At 39.0% G+C, this 17,749-nt stretch overlaps 1 protein-coding gene across 1 annotated transcript; it reads left to right on the forward strand.

Moving 5' to 3' along the window:
• The first annotated feature begins 2,813 nt into the window (after positions 1-2,813).
• On the forward strand, positions 2,814-3,281 carry LOC124943387 (secreted RxLR effector protein 161-like). Its single transcript, XM_047483899.1, has one exon. It carries the CDS (start codon positions 2,814-2,816, stop codon positions 3,279-3,281), a length of 468 nt encoding a protein of 155 aa, XP_047339855.1.
• Positions 3,282-17,749: the final 14,468 nt, after the last annotated feature.

Here is a 17,749-nt window from a genome sequence, read left to right on the forward strand (position 1 = left end):
CTCGAACAAAGAGGCATATTGTTCGAGGACTTTGACCCGAATATACACCATTCATCACCTCGATTCAAGGTTGGACTCAACAACCTTCACTCGAGGAGTTTGAAAATCTCTTGTCATCTGAAGAGTCATTGGCCGCACAAATGGCTGGAACGAGTATAGAGGAGGAGTCGAATAGTGCGTTGTTCGTGAAGAAATCGAGCTGGAAAAAGGGAAAGTCGAAGAAGGAATAAACAAATCAGGATTCTTCAAATATTCCAAAAAATTCCCTTAAGTGTTTTAGGTGCGGCAAGACTGGACACTTTAAGAGAGATTGTCGAGTAAATTTGAATGGAAATTTTGTTAGTTCAAATCTCGGAGAAAAGTTTAACCAGCGTGTTTAGGAGGACTGGGACAAGGCTTTTCATGTTTATGTGATGAATTCGAAGGAAAGAAAACAGAGGCGTCTCATGGTAAACAAGAAATCAATCAAAGGTGGATCGTTGATTTAAGGTGTGGACATCACGTTACTGGAGATGATTTTGTGTTCTCGTCGAGTCGAGTTCATAATGGGGGCGGTGGCATTATCACGGTAGATAACTTGGTTCACGAAGTTTAAAAGGAAGGATTGGTCGCATTGATAATGACAAAGGAGAATCTATTACCTTGAAGAATGTCTACCATGTTCTAGGAATCCGAAAGAATCTATTCTCTGTTGTAAATGCTGTAGATGCTGGAAATCTGGTGTTGTTCGGTCCACATGATGTTAAGTTCTTAAGGAACGTGAAAGAAATCAAGGCGGATGTGGTTCATACTAGAACTCGGGTAAATGATCTCTTTGTCCTTTCAGCTTCAAATTTGTACATAGAAAAGATGAACGACAAAAGCACCTCTTTTCTATGGCATGCAAGGCTTGGGCATGTCAATATGACTAAGCTCAGTGTTATGTCTCGAAATAAACTTCTCGAAGGTCTACCTGAAGATCTGAGAATTGAGGAGGGTAATGTGTGTGAAGGATGTCAATATGGGAAGGCTCATCGACTTCCATTCAACAACTCTGTATCGAGAAATAAGGGTCCTTTGGATCGAGTTCATAGTGACTTGATGGGACTAACTTGAACTGCCTCATACTCGGGAAGTAAATATATGTTGCTATTCGTGGATAATTTTTCCCGGTTCACTTGGGTGTACTTTGTGAAAGAGAAGTCTGAAGTGTTCTATAAATTTTTTGAGTTCAAGGAGACGGTAGAAGGAGAACAAGAAAGGAAAATTCGAGTATTGCGGATAGATAATGGTGGGGAATTTTGCTAAAAATAGTTTGAACTGTTTTGTAGGCAAAATGGAATAAAAAGATAACTCTCCTGTCCTGAGACCCCACAACAGAATTGGATAGCCGAAAGGAAGATTCGACACCTTACAAAGACTTGTAAGTCTTGGCTACATATGAAGAATATACCAAAGCAATTATGGGCAGAAGGCATGAGTTGTGTTGCTCATATTATCAATCGAGTTCTGCTTAACCCAAATGATTTCAAATCTCCATTCGAGATGCTTTTTGGTTTTAAGCCAAATGTTAAGCATTTTCGAGTTTTTGGATCTACTTGTTATGTCCATATTTCAGACTCGAGAAGGAGCAAATTGGATGCAAAGACATTCAAATGCATGTTCGTTGGCTATGACTAGAGAAGGAAAGGGTGGCGGTGTATAGATCCATCAACCCACAAATGCATTGTGTCGAGAGATGTTGTTTTTGACGAAATTTCTTCGTACTACATGAAGGATGTTGAAGAAACTGTTCAGACTAATCTTCCCTTTCCCACGTCTATGGGAAGCTCCTATAGTAGTGTTAATAGTTACAGGGGGAGCCCTGACTTAGCTCAAGATACTTCAGACGATGAAGGAGCAAAAGGTGAAAGGTTACCAGGAAGTCCACATTAGGAAGAATCAAGTCAACAACAGAATGGGGAATCTCGACCAAAAAGGAACATTGTAAGGCCTTATTTGATTCAGGGATGATAATTTTGTAACAACCTTCTCTTGTTTCTTGGCAAACGCAATAGACGACGAGGAACCCACTTCTTATAATGAAGCAAAGAATGTCAAGGAATGGGTGGCAGGAATGGAGGAGGAAATGCATGCTCTCAAGATGAATGAGACATAGGACGTCGTTCTGAAGCCTCCTGATACTCGAGCAGTCACATGTAAGTGAGTGTATCGAATCAAGCGAAAGGCTGATGGAACCATAAATCGATACAATGCTAGATTGGTCACTCGAGGATTCTCATAGAAGTATGGAGAAGATTACGAGGAGACATTCAGCCCAGTTGCGAAGATGACGTCAATTCACATTGTGTTGGCCTTAGTAGCAAGTTCTCGATGGAAGATGCAGCAATTGGATGTCAAGAATGCATTTCTCTACGGTGAACTTGATCGTCCAATATATATGGAACAACATTCGAGAAGACTGATGGTCCATAGTTGGTCTATAGACTTAAGAAGACACTATATGGATTAAAGCAAGCCCTGCGTTCTTGGTATGGAAAGATTGCCGAATATCATCAATTTTGTGGGTACAAGGCTTCAAAATCCGACTCAAGTCTATTTATAAAGAAGAGTCAATGACAGATGGTGGTGGTGCTTCTTTATGTGGATGATATAATCTTGATGGGCAGTAACTTAGATGAGGTTCCTCATCTACAAGATGAGTTATCGCTTCGCTTTGAGATGAAGAAGCTTGGTGAACTTGGAACTTTCCTTGTCTACAAATCAAAAACTTTGATAAAAGTTTATTTGTATCGCAAATCAACTACGCAAAGAAGTTGGTAGAAAGATTTGGTATGACTGATGGAAAAAAGAACTATACTCCTCTCGACGTAAATCCTATACTCAGTCAAGACGAAGAAACATGTCTACTAGATCCTCGTCCTTATCGTGCTCTTGTGGGAAGTCTAATTTACCTGACTATAACAAGGCCTGACATTGCTTATGAAGTTGGAGTGGTAAGTAGATACATGCAGGTGCCAACGAAACCACACCTCGAAGAAGCGAAGAAAATTTTGAAGTATATTAATACCTCACTAGATATTGGTCTACTATATGAGAAAGATGCGAAATTTGTCTTGCAAGGATATGCAGATGCTGACTTTGCTGGAGATCTAGACGATCGAAGGTCCACATCTGGGCTTGTTTTTCTTTGTGGAAACACTAGCATATCTTGGAGTAGTAGGAAACAAGGATCAATATCCTTGTCTACAAAAGAAGCAGAATATAAAGCATCAACTCACGCAGCACATGAGTGCATATGACTTTGTAGACTCTGGGAGGATTTTCATGTCAAGTTTGATCAGTTAGTTCCTATAAATGGAGATAATTTGAGTTATATTAAATTGACTTCAAATCCCGTGTTTCATGCGAGGACAAAACACATTGAGTTGGAGCATCACTTTATTCGTGAAAAAGTACTAGAGGGAATCATTGAGATGGTTGCAGTAAGAAGTGAAGACAGTGTTGCTGATATCTTCCCAAAAGCACTTCCTAAAGGTCCTTTCGAAGATCTACGATCTAAGTTGGGACTAGTTCATTAGACATCACTTTAAGGGAGAGTGTTAGAAATTAAAGTAATAATAATAATTAAAGTGTTTTTTTGTTATTCAAGAGCCTCTTGGATTGTCCAAGTCTCTTTGGTCTTATCTAGTAAATGAGACTCTTCATATCACTTAGTTATGCTTTACTTTATTTAAGTTTTCTAATCGTGTTCTTATTCTAACAAGTTTAATAGACAGAATCTCATTTTATTTTGTTTCATTATCTAGAGTTTCTATTTACTTTCTAATATATTTCTTCACTGTTCAATCATCGAGGTCTTGATTGTGACTTCTTTACATACTACGTATCTAATCTTAAAAGCAACATACTAAGAATGAGACAGTTAATGAAAAAGGGTACTTGGCTCTAATGAAGGACCGAGAACTATAATTGAAGGATAAGCTTGGGAGGATCATTTCCAGTAGAAATGAAGAAAAATCGTATGTACAAATTTGAACTTAAAATAGTTCAAAATAAATGTATGTAACTTGATCTGGAGGATGAGGCCATGAAGTGGCATTATCGGTTCGGTCATCTTCAATTCAGGGGTTGAACGAGCTAGTGAAAAAGGAGATGATGCTTGGACTGACTAACATTATATTCGAAAAGAGGTTTTGTGAAAATGTGTGATCGGGAAGCAAGCGAGGACTTCTTTCCCAAGAAGTTCTAAATATAGAGCAAAAAAGCAACTCGGACTGATCCATACTGATTTTTGTGGGTCGATAACTCCAGAATCATTCAATGGTAAGAGATACTTTCTCTCTTCAATTGATGATTTTTCGAGAAAGACATGGGTTTATTTTTTGAAGGAGAAGTCAAAAGTGTTTGAAACCTTCAAGAAATTTAAAGTGATGGTGGAGAAAGAAACAGATAAATTTATCAAAGTAGTTTGACCTGATTGAGGAGGTGAGTTCATTTCTATTGAGTTCAACAAATACTATGGAATTAAGCATTTCTTGACTGCTCCATATTCTCCATAGCAAAATGATGTAATGGAACGAAAGAACTGAACTATTATTGTTATGGTTCGATCTATGTTGAAAGGGAAGAATATGCCTAAAAACTTTTGGGCAGAGGCAATGTAATGAACAGTCTATGTGCAAAATAGATGTCCATGTGCAAATCTAGGAGAGAAGACGCATCAAAAGATTTGGAGTAGTATGAAACCGAGTATCTTTCATCTCAAGGTGTTCGGTAGTGTGGCCTATGGGCAAATACTAAAGCAACACATGACACAATTAGAAGATCAGAGCAAGAATTACATATTTATCGGGTATGATGAAAAATATAAGGCATATAAATTATTTGATCCTGTTAACAAGAAATTGGTGGTGAGTGGAGGTTTTCACATGAAGAAATTAATGGAATGGAACTAGAGTAACCCGATTGAGGAAGAAAAAAGTTTAGAGGTTGTTATGTCTCTAATATCAACAACCACCACGCTTTCAGAAGATGAATTCGAGTCTCTACATCCCAATATGAGAAGTTTGCGGGAGATATATGATACTACAAATGAAATCCACATTGTATGTCTAATGGCTGACTCAGATGATTTGAATTTTGAGAAAGTTGTACAAGACGAGAAATGGAGATCAATTATGGATGAAGAAGTTGGGGGGAAATTTAACGCAACAAAACTGAGAGCTGACCAACCTTCCTAAAGGAGCTCGACCAATTAGAGAAAAAATGGGTGTACAAAAAAAAAGATGAATGTTGAGGGAGAGATTGAGCGTTATAAGGCTCCACTTGTAATGAAAGACTATAGTCAAAAGGAGGGAATTGATTATGATGAAGTTTTTGCTCCTGTCACGAGAATGGAGTCAATCTGACTTCCAATCTCATTAGCTACTTAGAAAAAATGGACGATTCTATAGATGGATGTGAAGTCAGCCTTTCTAAGTGGAGTGTTGAAGGAGAAGGTGTTGTTGAGTTATGGAGCCTACACTTATAATAAACTCTACAAGTGTTAATTAAAGTTTATTGGGTTTGTATTTGGTTTTGGGCTTGGGCCTAACTAATAATTATTTAGGTTATTACCTGAATGTTTCCTGTATAAATCTGTGATTATTAAGGGTTTACAAAGAAGAAAAATAATTCTAGAGAGATAAAGTGTGAGGCAAAAACTCTGCATTCCTTTTTCTTCTTCATAGTGAAATCTAGTGGTGGCTGAAGTGGATGTAGCTCAATTTGAGTGAACCACTATAAATCTGTGTCTTCTTGTGTTCTTCTTTCTTGCATTTTTACAGATTGTTTCAAGTTGGTCGGCTTTGGGAGATACAAATCCTAACAACTGGTATTAGAGCATCTAGGCTAGATCTGAGCATTAGAAACAATGGCAAGTGAAAATAGTATAGGACATGGGATTGAAAGATTTGATGGGACAAATTATGCCTTCTGGAGAATGCAGATTGAAGATTATCTCTATGGAAAGAAGCTTCATATTCCTTTGAGTGAGAAACTAGAGAAGATGGATGAAGCTGAATGGAAACTCATTGATAGACAAGTTTTGGGAGTTGTCCGATTGACGCTAGACAAGACGGTTGCTCACAATGTAGCAAAGGAGAAGACCACCATGGGTCTGATGAAAACTCTTTCTGATATGTATGAGAAATCATCTGCTAATAAGAAGGTACACTTAATGAAAAGACTGTTTTACTTAAGAATAGTTGATGGTACTTCTATCACTACTCATTTGAATGAATTCAATACAATTGTGAATCAATTGCTATCTGTTGAGATTGATTTTGGGGATGAAGTTAGTGTCCTGATTTTGTTAGCATCTTTACCAAATTGCTGGGAACCTATGAGGGCAGCAATTAGTAATTCAGTTGGAAATGCTAAACTGAAATTTGTTGAAGTTATAGATCGTATTCTTGCTGAAGAGGTTCGTAAAATTGATTATGGTGAAACATTCAAATGTTCTGCTCTGAATGTGGAAAACTAGGGTAGAGATAATGATAGAAATTTCAACCGAGGTAAGAGTAGATCTATGTCAAGGAGCAGGAGGAGTCAGTCTAAGTCTGGGCAAACATTTGAGTGCTGGAATTATGGTAAACATGGTCATTTAAAGAGGAACTGCAAAGCACTGAAGAGAAACGGTGATGATAAAATGATGCAGTCAACGTTGTTACAGAATCTGTCACTGATGCATTACTTTTGTCTGTTGATAGCCCGATAGATTCATGGGTTTTGGACTCAGGAGCGTCTTTCCACACCACTGCTCACAAAGAATTAATGGACAATTATGTGACTGGAAACTGTGAAAAAGTATATCTTGCAGATGGTGAGCCACTGGATATTGTTGGCATGAGGGACATCAAATTGAAGATGGAAAATGGTTCTGTTTAGAAGATTAATAAAGTGAGACACATTCTAGGTTTAATGCGCAATCTGATTTCTGTTACACAACTTGATGAAGAAGGTCACAATTTCAGTTGTGGAAATGGTGCATGGAAGGTGACTAAAAGAGCAATAGTTGTTGATCGAGGTCACAAAACTGGAACGTTATACACGACTTCAACTTGCAGAGAAACAGTTGCTACTGTAGTTGATGACTCGAAGAATAGTGAGATGTGGCATTGCAGGTTGGGCAATATGAGCGAAAAAAGAATGAAAATTCTTTTGAAGAATGGACAGATTCCAGAACTGAAGTCTGTTGAACATCAGTTATGTGAAAAGTGTATTATTGGAAAACAGAAACGGGCGAGTTTCTTAAAGATTGGGAAGGAGCTCAAGAAAGAAAGGCTAGAGTTGGTACACATTGATGTGTGGGGACCTGCACCTGTTTCTTCTATTGGAGGATCACAATACTACGTGACGTTTATAGATGATTCAACAAGAAAGGTATGGGTATATTTTATGAAGCACAAGTCTGAAGTATTTGTTATTTTCAAGAAATGAAAGGCTTTGGTTGAAAATGAAACAAATCAAAAAGTTAAGTGCTTGAGATCCGATAACGGAGGTGAATATATTAATTCAGATTTCAAAGAGTATTGTGCTGTGAATGTGATCAGTATGGTGAAGACTGTTCCCCAAACGCCTCAAGAGAATGGAGTAGCTGAACGAATGAATCGAACATTGAATGAGCATGCTAGAAGCATGAGATTGCATGCAGGGCTGCCTAAAACCTTTTGGGCAGAAGCTATTAATACTGTTGCCTATTTGATAAATAGGGGACCCTCTGTTCCTCTTGAATTCAGAATTCCTGAAAAAGTCTAGAGCAATAAAAAGGTAAACCTTTCTTATTTGAAAGTGTTTGATTGTTTATCATATGTTCATATTAATGAATGTGATAGAAGCAAGCTTGATCCAAAGTCTAATAAATGTTTTTTTATTGGTTATGGTGATGTCGAGTTTGGTTATCGTTTCTGGGATAATCAAAATCGGAAGATCATTCGTAGCAGAAATGTTATCTTCAATGAACATGTTCTCTACAAAGATTGTGTTGGGAAGACATCAGATGGTGATTCCAATTTGAAGAGACTGGTACCGTCGATTTGAGAGAATTTTTAGATGAATATATACCGACTGTCGACGAAGAACAATGTTTTGTTGAAGATAAATCGTTGAGAACGTGGCCCTAGAGGTAAATCAGCAAACACCAGTTATATAGTTGAGAAGATTGTCAAGGAATTGAAAACTAGTTAAGAGGTGGTCTCCATCTCTAAACTATATCTTGTTGACAGATAGAGGTGAACCTGAATTCTACGAGAAAGCAATACAATCTGATGAATCGATTAAGTGGGAGTCTACAATGAAAAATGAGATGGACTTTTTTACGTTGAATCAGACTTAGGAGCTCACTGAGCTACAAAAGGGAAAGAAAACACTTCACAACAAATGGATCTTCAGGATTAAAGAAGAACATGATAAAACCATGAGGTACAAGGCAAGGTTGGTTGTGAAAGGATTTCAGCAGAAAGAAGGTATTGACTACAATGAGATCTTCTCTCCAGTAGTTAAATTGATGACAATCAGAACTATTTTGAGTTTGGTTGTGAAAGAAGACCTTCATCTTCAATAAATGGATGTCAAAACTACTTTTCTTCATGGTGATTTAGATGAAAATATTTACATGCGACAACCAGAAGGATTTGAAATCAAAGGAAAAGATGAGCTTGTGTGTAAGCTTTAGAAAAGTCTGTATGGTTTGAAATAAGCTCCAAAGCAATGGTACAAGAAGTTCGATAGCTTCATGAAAAGTAACAATTTTCTAAGGTGTGAAGCTGATCATTGCTGCTATATTAAGAGGTTTGATAAATCGTACATTATTCTGCTCCTCTATGTTGATGACATGTTGATTGCTGGAGAAAGTTTGTATGAGATTAACAAGCTCAAGAAAGAGTTGTCTGAAAAGTTTGCAATGAAGAATTTGGGTGCTTTTAAACAAATCCTTGGGATGAGAATTTTCATGGATGAAGAAGTTCTCAAGCTTTCACAAGAAAAATATGTGAAGAAAGTTCTTAGCAGGTTCAACTTGTCTGATGCAAAACCAGTTACTACCCCCTTAGCTAGTCACTTCAGATTATCTAAAGATTAGTCGCCTTCAAAAGAAGAAGAAAAAAATTACATGGCCACTGTTTCGTATGCCTCTACCATTGGTTGTATTATGTATGCAATGGTTTGCACAAGACCAGACATAGCACATGTAGTGGGAGTTGTTAGCAGGTTCATGAGCAACCCGGGTAGACAACATTGGGAAGCAGTAAAGTGTATACTACGATACTTAAGAGGAAGTACGGGTTTCGCTTTATGTTTTTGAGAGTCTAATATGAGTTTGAAAGGATATGTTGATGCTGGCAATGGTGGTGATGTTGATAGTAGGAAGAGCACAATAGGGTACATTTATACTCTGGGAGGTACTGCAATCAGTTGGGTTTCAAAATTGCAGAATATTGTTGCTCTTTCTAGTTGTGAGGCAGAGTATGTTGCTGTGACAGAGGCTACTAAAGAGATGATGTGGTTACAACCCTTTTGCGAGAATTGGGTCAAGACTACGAGGGAAGTGTATTGCGATGCGACAGTCATAGTGCCATTCATTTGGTAAAGAATCCTGTTTATCATGGCAGGATGAAGCATATACATGTTCGTTATCATTTTATTCGGTCAGCTTTATAAGATGGAGTATTAGCTCTTGTTAAGATTCCCATGAATGAGAATCCAACTGATATGTTGACGAAAGCTGTGAAAAATGAGAAACTGAAGTTGTGTGAAACTTCAGTTGGTCTTCTTCGTTAAGACACCAGATGGGAAGTCACCACCGATCGAGAGATGATGAAGTTAGTCTCCAAGTGGGAGATTGTTGAGTTATGGAGCCTACACTTATAATAAACTCTACAATTGTTAATTAGAGTTTATTGGGTTTGTATTTGTTTTGGGCTTGGGCCTGGCCAAGAATTATTTAGGTTATTACCTGAATGTTTACCCTATAAATATGTGATTATTAAGGTTTACAAAGAAGAAAAACAATTCTAGAGAGATAAAGTGTGACGCAAAAACTCTATATTCCTTCTTCTTCATAGTGAAATCTGGTGGTGACTGAAGTGGATGTAGCTCAATTTGAGTGAACCACTATAAATCTGTGTGTTCTTCTGTTATTCTTTCTTGCATTTTTACAGATTGTTTCAAGCTGGTCGAATTTGGGAGATACAAATCCTAACAGGTGTATGTTGAGCAACCACTCGGGTATATGAAGAGAGGTGATGAGAATAAGGTGCTAAGATTGAGAAAAGCCCTTTACGGGCTGAAGTAGGCTCCTCGTGCTTGGAATGAGAGAATTGACGAGTATTTTAAGAAAAACGGGTACTAGAATGTCAGTACGAGCATTCCTTATACACAAAGAAATCATAAAATGATATGATGATAGTCGCTCTCTATGTTGACGACCTCATATTCACCGAAAACAATACAAAATAGATTAAAGAGTTTAAGGAGGTAATGAAGAAGGAGTTCGAGATGACAGACTTAGCTCTGATGAAATATTTTCTTGGCCTATCAGCTAGATGACGTGATTTTTATATCCCAAGAGAGGTACGTGCTTGAAATTTTAAAGAAGTTTAAAATAAAAGATTGCAAACCGATTTCTACTCTAATGGAACTAGGCACTAAACTCTAAAAGTTTGATAGAGGAGAACGAACAGATGATGGGAAATATTGAAGCTTAATTAAAGTATAAGGTATCTTACAAACAAGAGACCCGACCTAATGTTGAGTGTTGTGATAGCAAGTAGATTCATGAAGGATCCAAGCTATACACATTGGAAGGCCTTGAAGAGAATTTTGAGATATGTTCGAGAAACCCTTTCACTTGGTATTTTCTATTCAAAATCAGATGACTAGTGATTAGTGGGTTACTCGGATAGTGATTGGTGTGGTGATGTTGATGACCGGAAAAATACTTTGGGTAATGTATTCCTACTCGAAAAATACGACTTTACTTGGCTATCAAAGAAGTAGCCTATTGTAACTCTATCGACCTATGAGGCAGAGTATGTGGCGACCTCTTGGAGCGTGTGTCATGCAGTCTGACTTTTAAATTTATTAAGACATTTGAGAGTGATCAGAGATGAAAAGACTATGATTGGAGTTGATAACAAGTTGGCGATCGAGTTGACAAAAACCTGATTAATCACAGAAGGAGCAAGCATATCGACGTCCGATTTCATTTTATCCGAGGACAAGTTAGAGAAGGAAAGGTTGAACTGGAGAGTTGTAAAAGAATGATTGAAATGAATGATGAGAAGAATATTTAAGTTTAAGGGTGAAATTTGTTGAATAAACTTAAATTAATAAGATTTTTTTGGTTTTTGATGTTTAATATTCCTAAAGTAATAATAATGATTTAGGGATGAGTGAGATAACAAAAAGATTCAGGTGGGAGACCTATTCAATATGCATAATAATTTATTTTATCATTTGAAGAGTCAAACATATTATGAGTTTATGTTTTCCTATAAAGAGCGGCAAAAATCCACTTTAGATGAATAAGAAGAAATATATTTTTCCCTCTTGTTACCAACAAATTTTAGGCTTAAGAGGATAATTTGTGATCCTACCATTTAGGTCTATCTAACTAAGGTTATGAAGGAACACATATCAAAAACAATACAAACTAAGTTAGGACATTATTTGTTAGTCAAGGGAACTAGAAAAAAAACACAATCAAAATCTGCCATCTCAAGTGACAAAGAAGAGACTTATGACTCAAAAGCTCGCGGTGAGAGGACTCAAGATCAAAATGGATCGAAGCTCTCTTTGCGAACATTGTTCCATTTCGACTAACATAATTAACTCCACTATGAAGCTCATCGTTTCACCCTCGAGCTTCATTTGTTATCTTATCGTATTTTTATAAAATAAATCATTTTCTTTATGTGATTGATCCATTAATTCTCATAGCTTTTTTTTTGTGGGTGGACCATGGAATTTTGACTTCGATGCGATCTCCTCACACACATGTGCTGGAATATCCTCATTGATGTCGTCTTCTTCGTGGTTCTCGGTTTCGAGTCGGTCTCGACAACACAGCCTAGTCGATGGCACTCCTAGTCAGTGGCGGACCTACAAGGGGGGGGGGGGGCCTCCCCCAACCAGGGTAAAACTTTTATTATATTATATATATATATGTTTATCAAATAAGGCTTTGTCTGAGTGGTTTTGGAGTTGAAAAATATAGTAGAGGTCAGGTGATCAAACCTGACTCTACTATATTATAACTTCGCACTTCTTTTTATAAAATTTTTATTTTATACAAACACTATTTTCTAATATTTATAATAAATTAACCCTTCCTTTTATAAAAACTAATAAAAAAACTAATTCATAATTATAGTATTCTAATTTCAAATATAATTTTATTAAAGTAATTATTATTAATATTTTATTTTATACAAAAAAATATTTTCTAAAATACAATATTTATAATAATACATAAATTTTAGTTAATATATAAATAAAATTTATTTATATAAGTTAAAATATAAAGAATTATATATAAAATAATGAAAATCATATAATATTATTATTTATTTTAAAACTAGATTTATATTATAATTTATATATATATATATATATATATATATATATATATATATATATTTTGTTAGGATCTAGGTAGCCGCTGGAGGACCGGGGGTTGGACCGGTTAGCGGTTCTCACTCGAAGGGTGGTGGTTAATCCGGTTAGAGATTAACACCGGGGTTTCAATACTACACAATCTGTCACAAATCCTTGAACTAGGTTCAAGCGCGGAAGAGGTTTGCTTTCAGGTTGAAGCAGCACACTTGTATAATGGACAAGGTCGGTTTCGGATGATGGAGGTTTGAAAAATGGTGGGTCGGTTTCGGTAACCTGGTGGTTTGGTATGGATAATATAGAGTCAGTTTAGAGCGGTGTAGTTAAGTTTAATGTAAGTCGGTTAGACAGTGGAGCCGGCAGAAAGTAAATAACAAGACCGATGTTATGGATGTTCGGAGATAAAACTCCTACGTCACCCCTTCCTCTCGAAACCGCGAGAAGGATATTCACTAAGGAATATAAATTCAATCCGATCGAGACTTATTTCCTGCTCGATAACACTTTTACAATTTGTACCGGAATTGTAAGTTAAACACTTCAACTTTCACACCAGGCTTTCTAGAACGAGCACACTGTTTTCACTTGTAAATTGAATGCTTGCTATGTCACACTTGTCCCGCATTTACTCTTCTTCAACTGCCCCTTTTATAGGTGAAATATGCCAACGGTCATATTTCACTGCCTTGAATCTGATTGGTTGAGCAGGGTTGCAGATGTTCAGTGATTCAGAGATTTAGATCTGCGGTCGCCTTTCCAGACCTGACAGTCAACCTCAGACCTGGCAGTCTGTTCTTCCGGTATGTAAGATAGACCTGCTGGGTTTGTCTTTTACTCAATGTAGGCACTGTTTGTTGGACAGTTGTCTGTATTTGGAAGATCTCCTTTCTGACTTATCCCGAAGTGGAAAGATCCGGCAGGACTGTCTTCTGCAGCCTGCAGACTTTCCTCAAACTTGTATGGATATGGAAGTGTTCAGTCTGTTCCTTTGGTATCATTCTCAGCAGATACCCGAATTGTCTTCTTGTACTGGTCGGTCATTTGACTTAACCGAATGGCTTTCGGTATGAGTGATGTAACCGGTCTTCTTCCGGTTATTCCTCTGCCTTGTGGCTGATCAGGTGTTTGATGATTCCGGTTTTAAGCTTTGGCCGATCCTTTCTTTGTGCGGTCACGTTCCAAGTATTCTTGGTCGGTTTACTAACTTGACCGGCTAGTTTTCTTAGCCGGTCCTTTTGTTTGTCCGGTCCGGTTCGTTGTTCCTGCATGGAAGGTTTATTTAAGTTAGGTTTATTTGAACCAGTCTAATTTTATCTAACAATTTCTCCCTTTTTGATTATTTTATTTAAAATTATCAAAACTATGTAAGTTTGCAACCGTAGGCCGGTTGTTTTGTTTGTCCGGATTTTTGAAACTGACTTAGGAGAATTTTTCGAAAAATTTTGAGAAAATTTTTGGAAGAGTCTTTATCTTTTATCTTATCAATTTCTCCCTTTTTGATTATTTTATTTAAAATGATCAAAACTAAGTAAAGATGCAAAAAATGGCCGGTTTCAAAAATAGCTTTATATATAAGATAGAGTCTTTATCTTTTATCTTATCAATTTCTCCCTTTTTTGATTATTTTATTTAAAATTATCAAAACTAAGTAAAGATGCAAAAGATGGCCGGTTTCAAAAATAGCTTTATATATATGATAGATAACCGAAAATAACATAATATATATATAAAAATATTAAGACAAGTAAAGGAAAGAGAGCTCCTATTCCGAGTCCGAGAAGTCATATATGCTCCGCTTTTTCTTCTCCGGTGGCGGTCGACTGGCCGGTTCGGAAACTCGTTGTCTTGTAGACCGGGGCTGCAGTTGTTCTTCAACTTCCTCTTCGACTTGAGCAGCCTGCTGCGGTATACTCGTAATGACCGTTTCAGTGACCTCATTGAGCAGGTCGGCTATTTGAACTTTCTTCGAGGGTTCCCTCTTTCGCTTTGTCGGCGCTGAAACGGAGGAAACCGCCTTTTTCTTCTTGTTTTCTTTTGCGAAGCCTTCCAGCCTCCGTTTTTCCCTTTCCAACCGCTCAGCATCCTTCGCAGCTTGAGCGACTGCTTTCTTTGTAAGTCCCGGGAACTTGGCCTCTGACCTTCGAATCCGCTCGGCTTCCTCTTCTTCTTCGGTAAGTTGCGACGGTCGCGGTACCTCCTTTTCTTTACTTGCTTCGGCGTCCAGCTCATCCTGGACCCTCTTAGCTGCTTGAGCATCAGCCGCTACAGCCGCGGCATCCGCATTCATCTTAGCCCTCAGTAGTTCGGCAACTTGTTCGGAAAGCGCCTTGAGTTCGGCCTCGAGACCCTCATTTTTCTTCTCAAGTTCGGAGACCCGTCCGAGTGTTGTGCCGACCAGGTCCTCAGCCACCTCCGCCAATCGTTGATCGGCCTCTCTTTCAAGCCGGCCAAAGTCTTCCTTTAACTCGGAAGTCGTATCCTCCAAAATTACGGTTCGCTTAAAATATTTACTGCGCAGAGCCGCCTCTTCCTGTAGATCTTCGTCGATTTCTGAGAGTCGGTATTGATTTTTGTTCAAGAGATACCTTGTGGTGTCGGCGAGCTTGAGTGCCGAGCAAACGATTCTTTGGAATCTCTCCTTGAATGGCTGAACCGCGGAGTCTTCAAACTCTTGAATACGGCTATCAATCCGTTCTGCTGTTGAGTCTTCAAACCTTTGAAGACGGCCCTCAACCCATTCCTTTGTGAAGTCTGATTCGGAGACTTCCGGTAGTGGAGGAGGGGATTGCCCGGTGAGATTAGGATCCGCCCTTTCATCGGATTCTTTTGATTCCGCATTCTCCCTTGGAGGTGTTGGACAGTGATCCGGACATGTTTCGATCCGGGGAGCAGTATAGACCGGTATTTCCCTTTGACTGTATATTGCCTCCATCAGGTCAATTTCTTAAATGAGGTCTCATTTGGCTTTTTCAAGCCTTTCTAACACCCGCGGTGTTAAGGTGTCTTCCGGTCCCACCTCTTCGAACTCCTCCGTGATCTTCCGGATGCGTGTGGTTAGCTTCCGTAGTTGTACCTGTGGTTTTAAGAGGTAGGTTCGATGTAATACCTCTTCAAGTGTGTTGGATTTTGTGAGATTCATGATCAAGTCCTCCACTTCCTTCAGTCTTTGGATGCATTCCAAGTCTGTGTAGCCCGGTAGGATTTGCCTACACGGTTTGCCGAACCGGTGCTCGTGCCATTCGAGGTATAACTCCTCAATCGACTCGGCTCGCTTTTTGACGTCCTGAAGGAGTTTCAGAGATATCCTATCGGCCTCTGCTTCTTCGGCCTCCTCATTATCTTTGTCGCCGCCTTCATCACCGACATCTTCACCACCCTCTGTGGTCTCAGGGTTTGCGTTAGGACCGGCTTCATCGGCACATCGACCCGAGTGCTCTTCTTCGTTGGCCGATCTTTCGTCGTCGGTCTTTTCTGTATCGGTTCTTTCAGATGATGAAGCCGACCCTTCCTCCTCCGTTGGCTGCGGTGGTTCCGAGAAAGTTACTTTCTCTTTTCCTTTGCTTTCGGCCTTTTCTTTTGCCGGGGCCGCTTTCTTGTCGGCTTTCTTCTTTCGGCCACCTGTGGAACCGGGGGCCGGCTGCTTCCTTTCTAAGAATTGTTTCGATCTGACGAGGCTTCTATTTGCGACGATGACGCCGGGACCGATGTTGAGATTGTGGTGAAGGAAGATCTTACCGAGAGGAACGGCGTATCCCCATGACCGGTTTGAATCCGTTTTCACCATTTCCATTAAGTTGTGGAACACTACTTTTGCCCAGTTAACCTTTGTTCCCTCTATCAGGCCGATCAGCATCCTGATTTTGTCCCTTGTTAGACTGCTATAGTTTCCTCCCCTTGCCAGAATCGCCGTTGCGAAGATATCAAAAATTGGAATATACTCCGGTTTCAACGTTGATTTGCTGCCGGATACTTTTATCGGCTCCTTAGTTGCCGAGAGTATCTGGCAAGCCGCCTCAAAAGTCTTAATGTCTATGTCTCCCGTTGCATCCTGGCCGGTTGTTGGAAGGCGCAGGCTCTCTGATACCAATTGTTAGGATCTAGGTAGCCGCTGGAGGACAGGGGGTTAGATCGGTTAGCGGTTCTCACTCGAAGGGTGGTGGTTAATCCGGTTAGAGATTAACACCGGGGTTTCAATACTACACAACCTATCACAAATCCTTGAACTAGGTTCAAGCGCGGAAGAGGTTTGCTTTCAGGTTGAAGCAGCACACTTGTATAATGGACAAGGTCGGTTTCGGATGATGGAGGTTTGAAAAATGGTGGGTCTCTTTCGGTAACCTGGTGGTTTGGTATGGATAATATAGAGTCAGTTTAGAGCGGTGTAGTTAAGTTTAATGTAAGTCGGTTAGACAGTGGAGCCGACAGAAAGTAAATAACAAGACCGATGTTATGGATGTTCGGAGATAAAACTCCTACGTCACCCCTTCCTCTCGAAACCGCGAGAAGGATATTCACTAAGGAATATAAATACAATCCGATCGAGACTTATTTCCTGCTCGATAACACTCTTACAATTTGTACCGGAATTGTAAGTTAAACACTTCAACTTTCACACTAGGCTTTCTAGAACGAGCACACTGTTTTCACTTGTAAATTGAATGCTTGCTATGTTACACTTGTCCCGCATTTACTCTTCTTCAACTGCCCCCTTTATAGGTGAAATATGCCAACGGTCATATTTCACTGCCTTGAATCTGATTGGTTGAGCAGGGTTGCAGATGTTCAGTGATTCAGAGATTTAGATCTGCGGTCGCCTTTCCAGACCTGACAGTCAACCTCAGACCTGGCAGTCTGTTCTTCCGGTATGTAAGACAGACCTGCTGGGTTTGTCTTTTACTCAATGTAGGCACTGTCTGTTGGACAGTTGTCTGTACTTGGAAGATCTCCTTTCTGACTTATCCCGAAGTGGAAAGATCCGGCAGGACTGTCTTCTGCAGCCTGTAGACTTTCCTCAGACTTGTATGGATATGGAAGTGTTCAGTCTGTTCCTTTGGTATCATTCTTAGCAGATACCCGAATTGTCTTCTTGTACTGGTCGGTCATTTGACTTAACCGA

Source organism: Impatiens glandulifera, chromosome 6, assembly GCF_907164915.1.
Source record: "Impatiens glandulifera chromosome 6, dImpGla2.1, whole genome shotgun sequence".
In the NCBI taxonomy this organism is placed as follows: domain Eukaryota; kingdom Viridiplantae; phylum Streptophyta; class Magnoliopsida; order Ericales; family Balsaminaceae; genus Impatiens; species Impatiens glandulifera.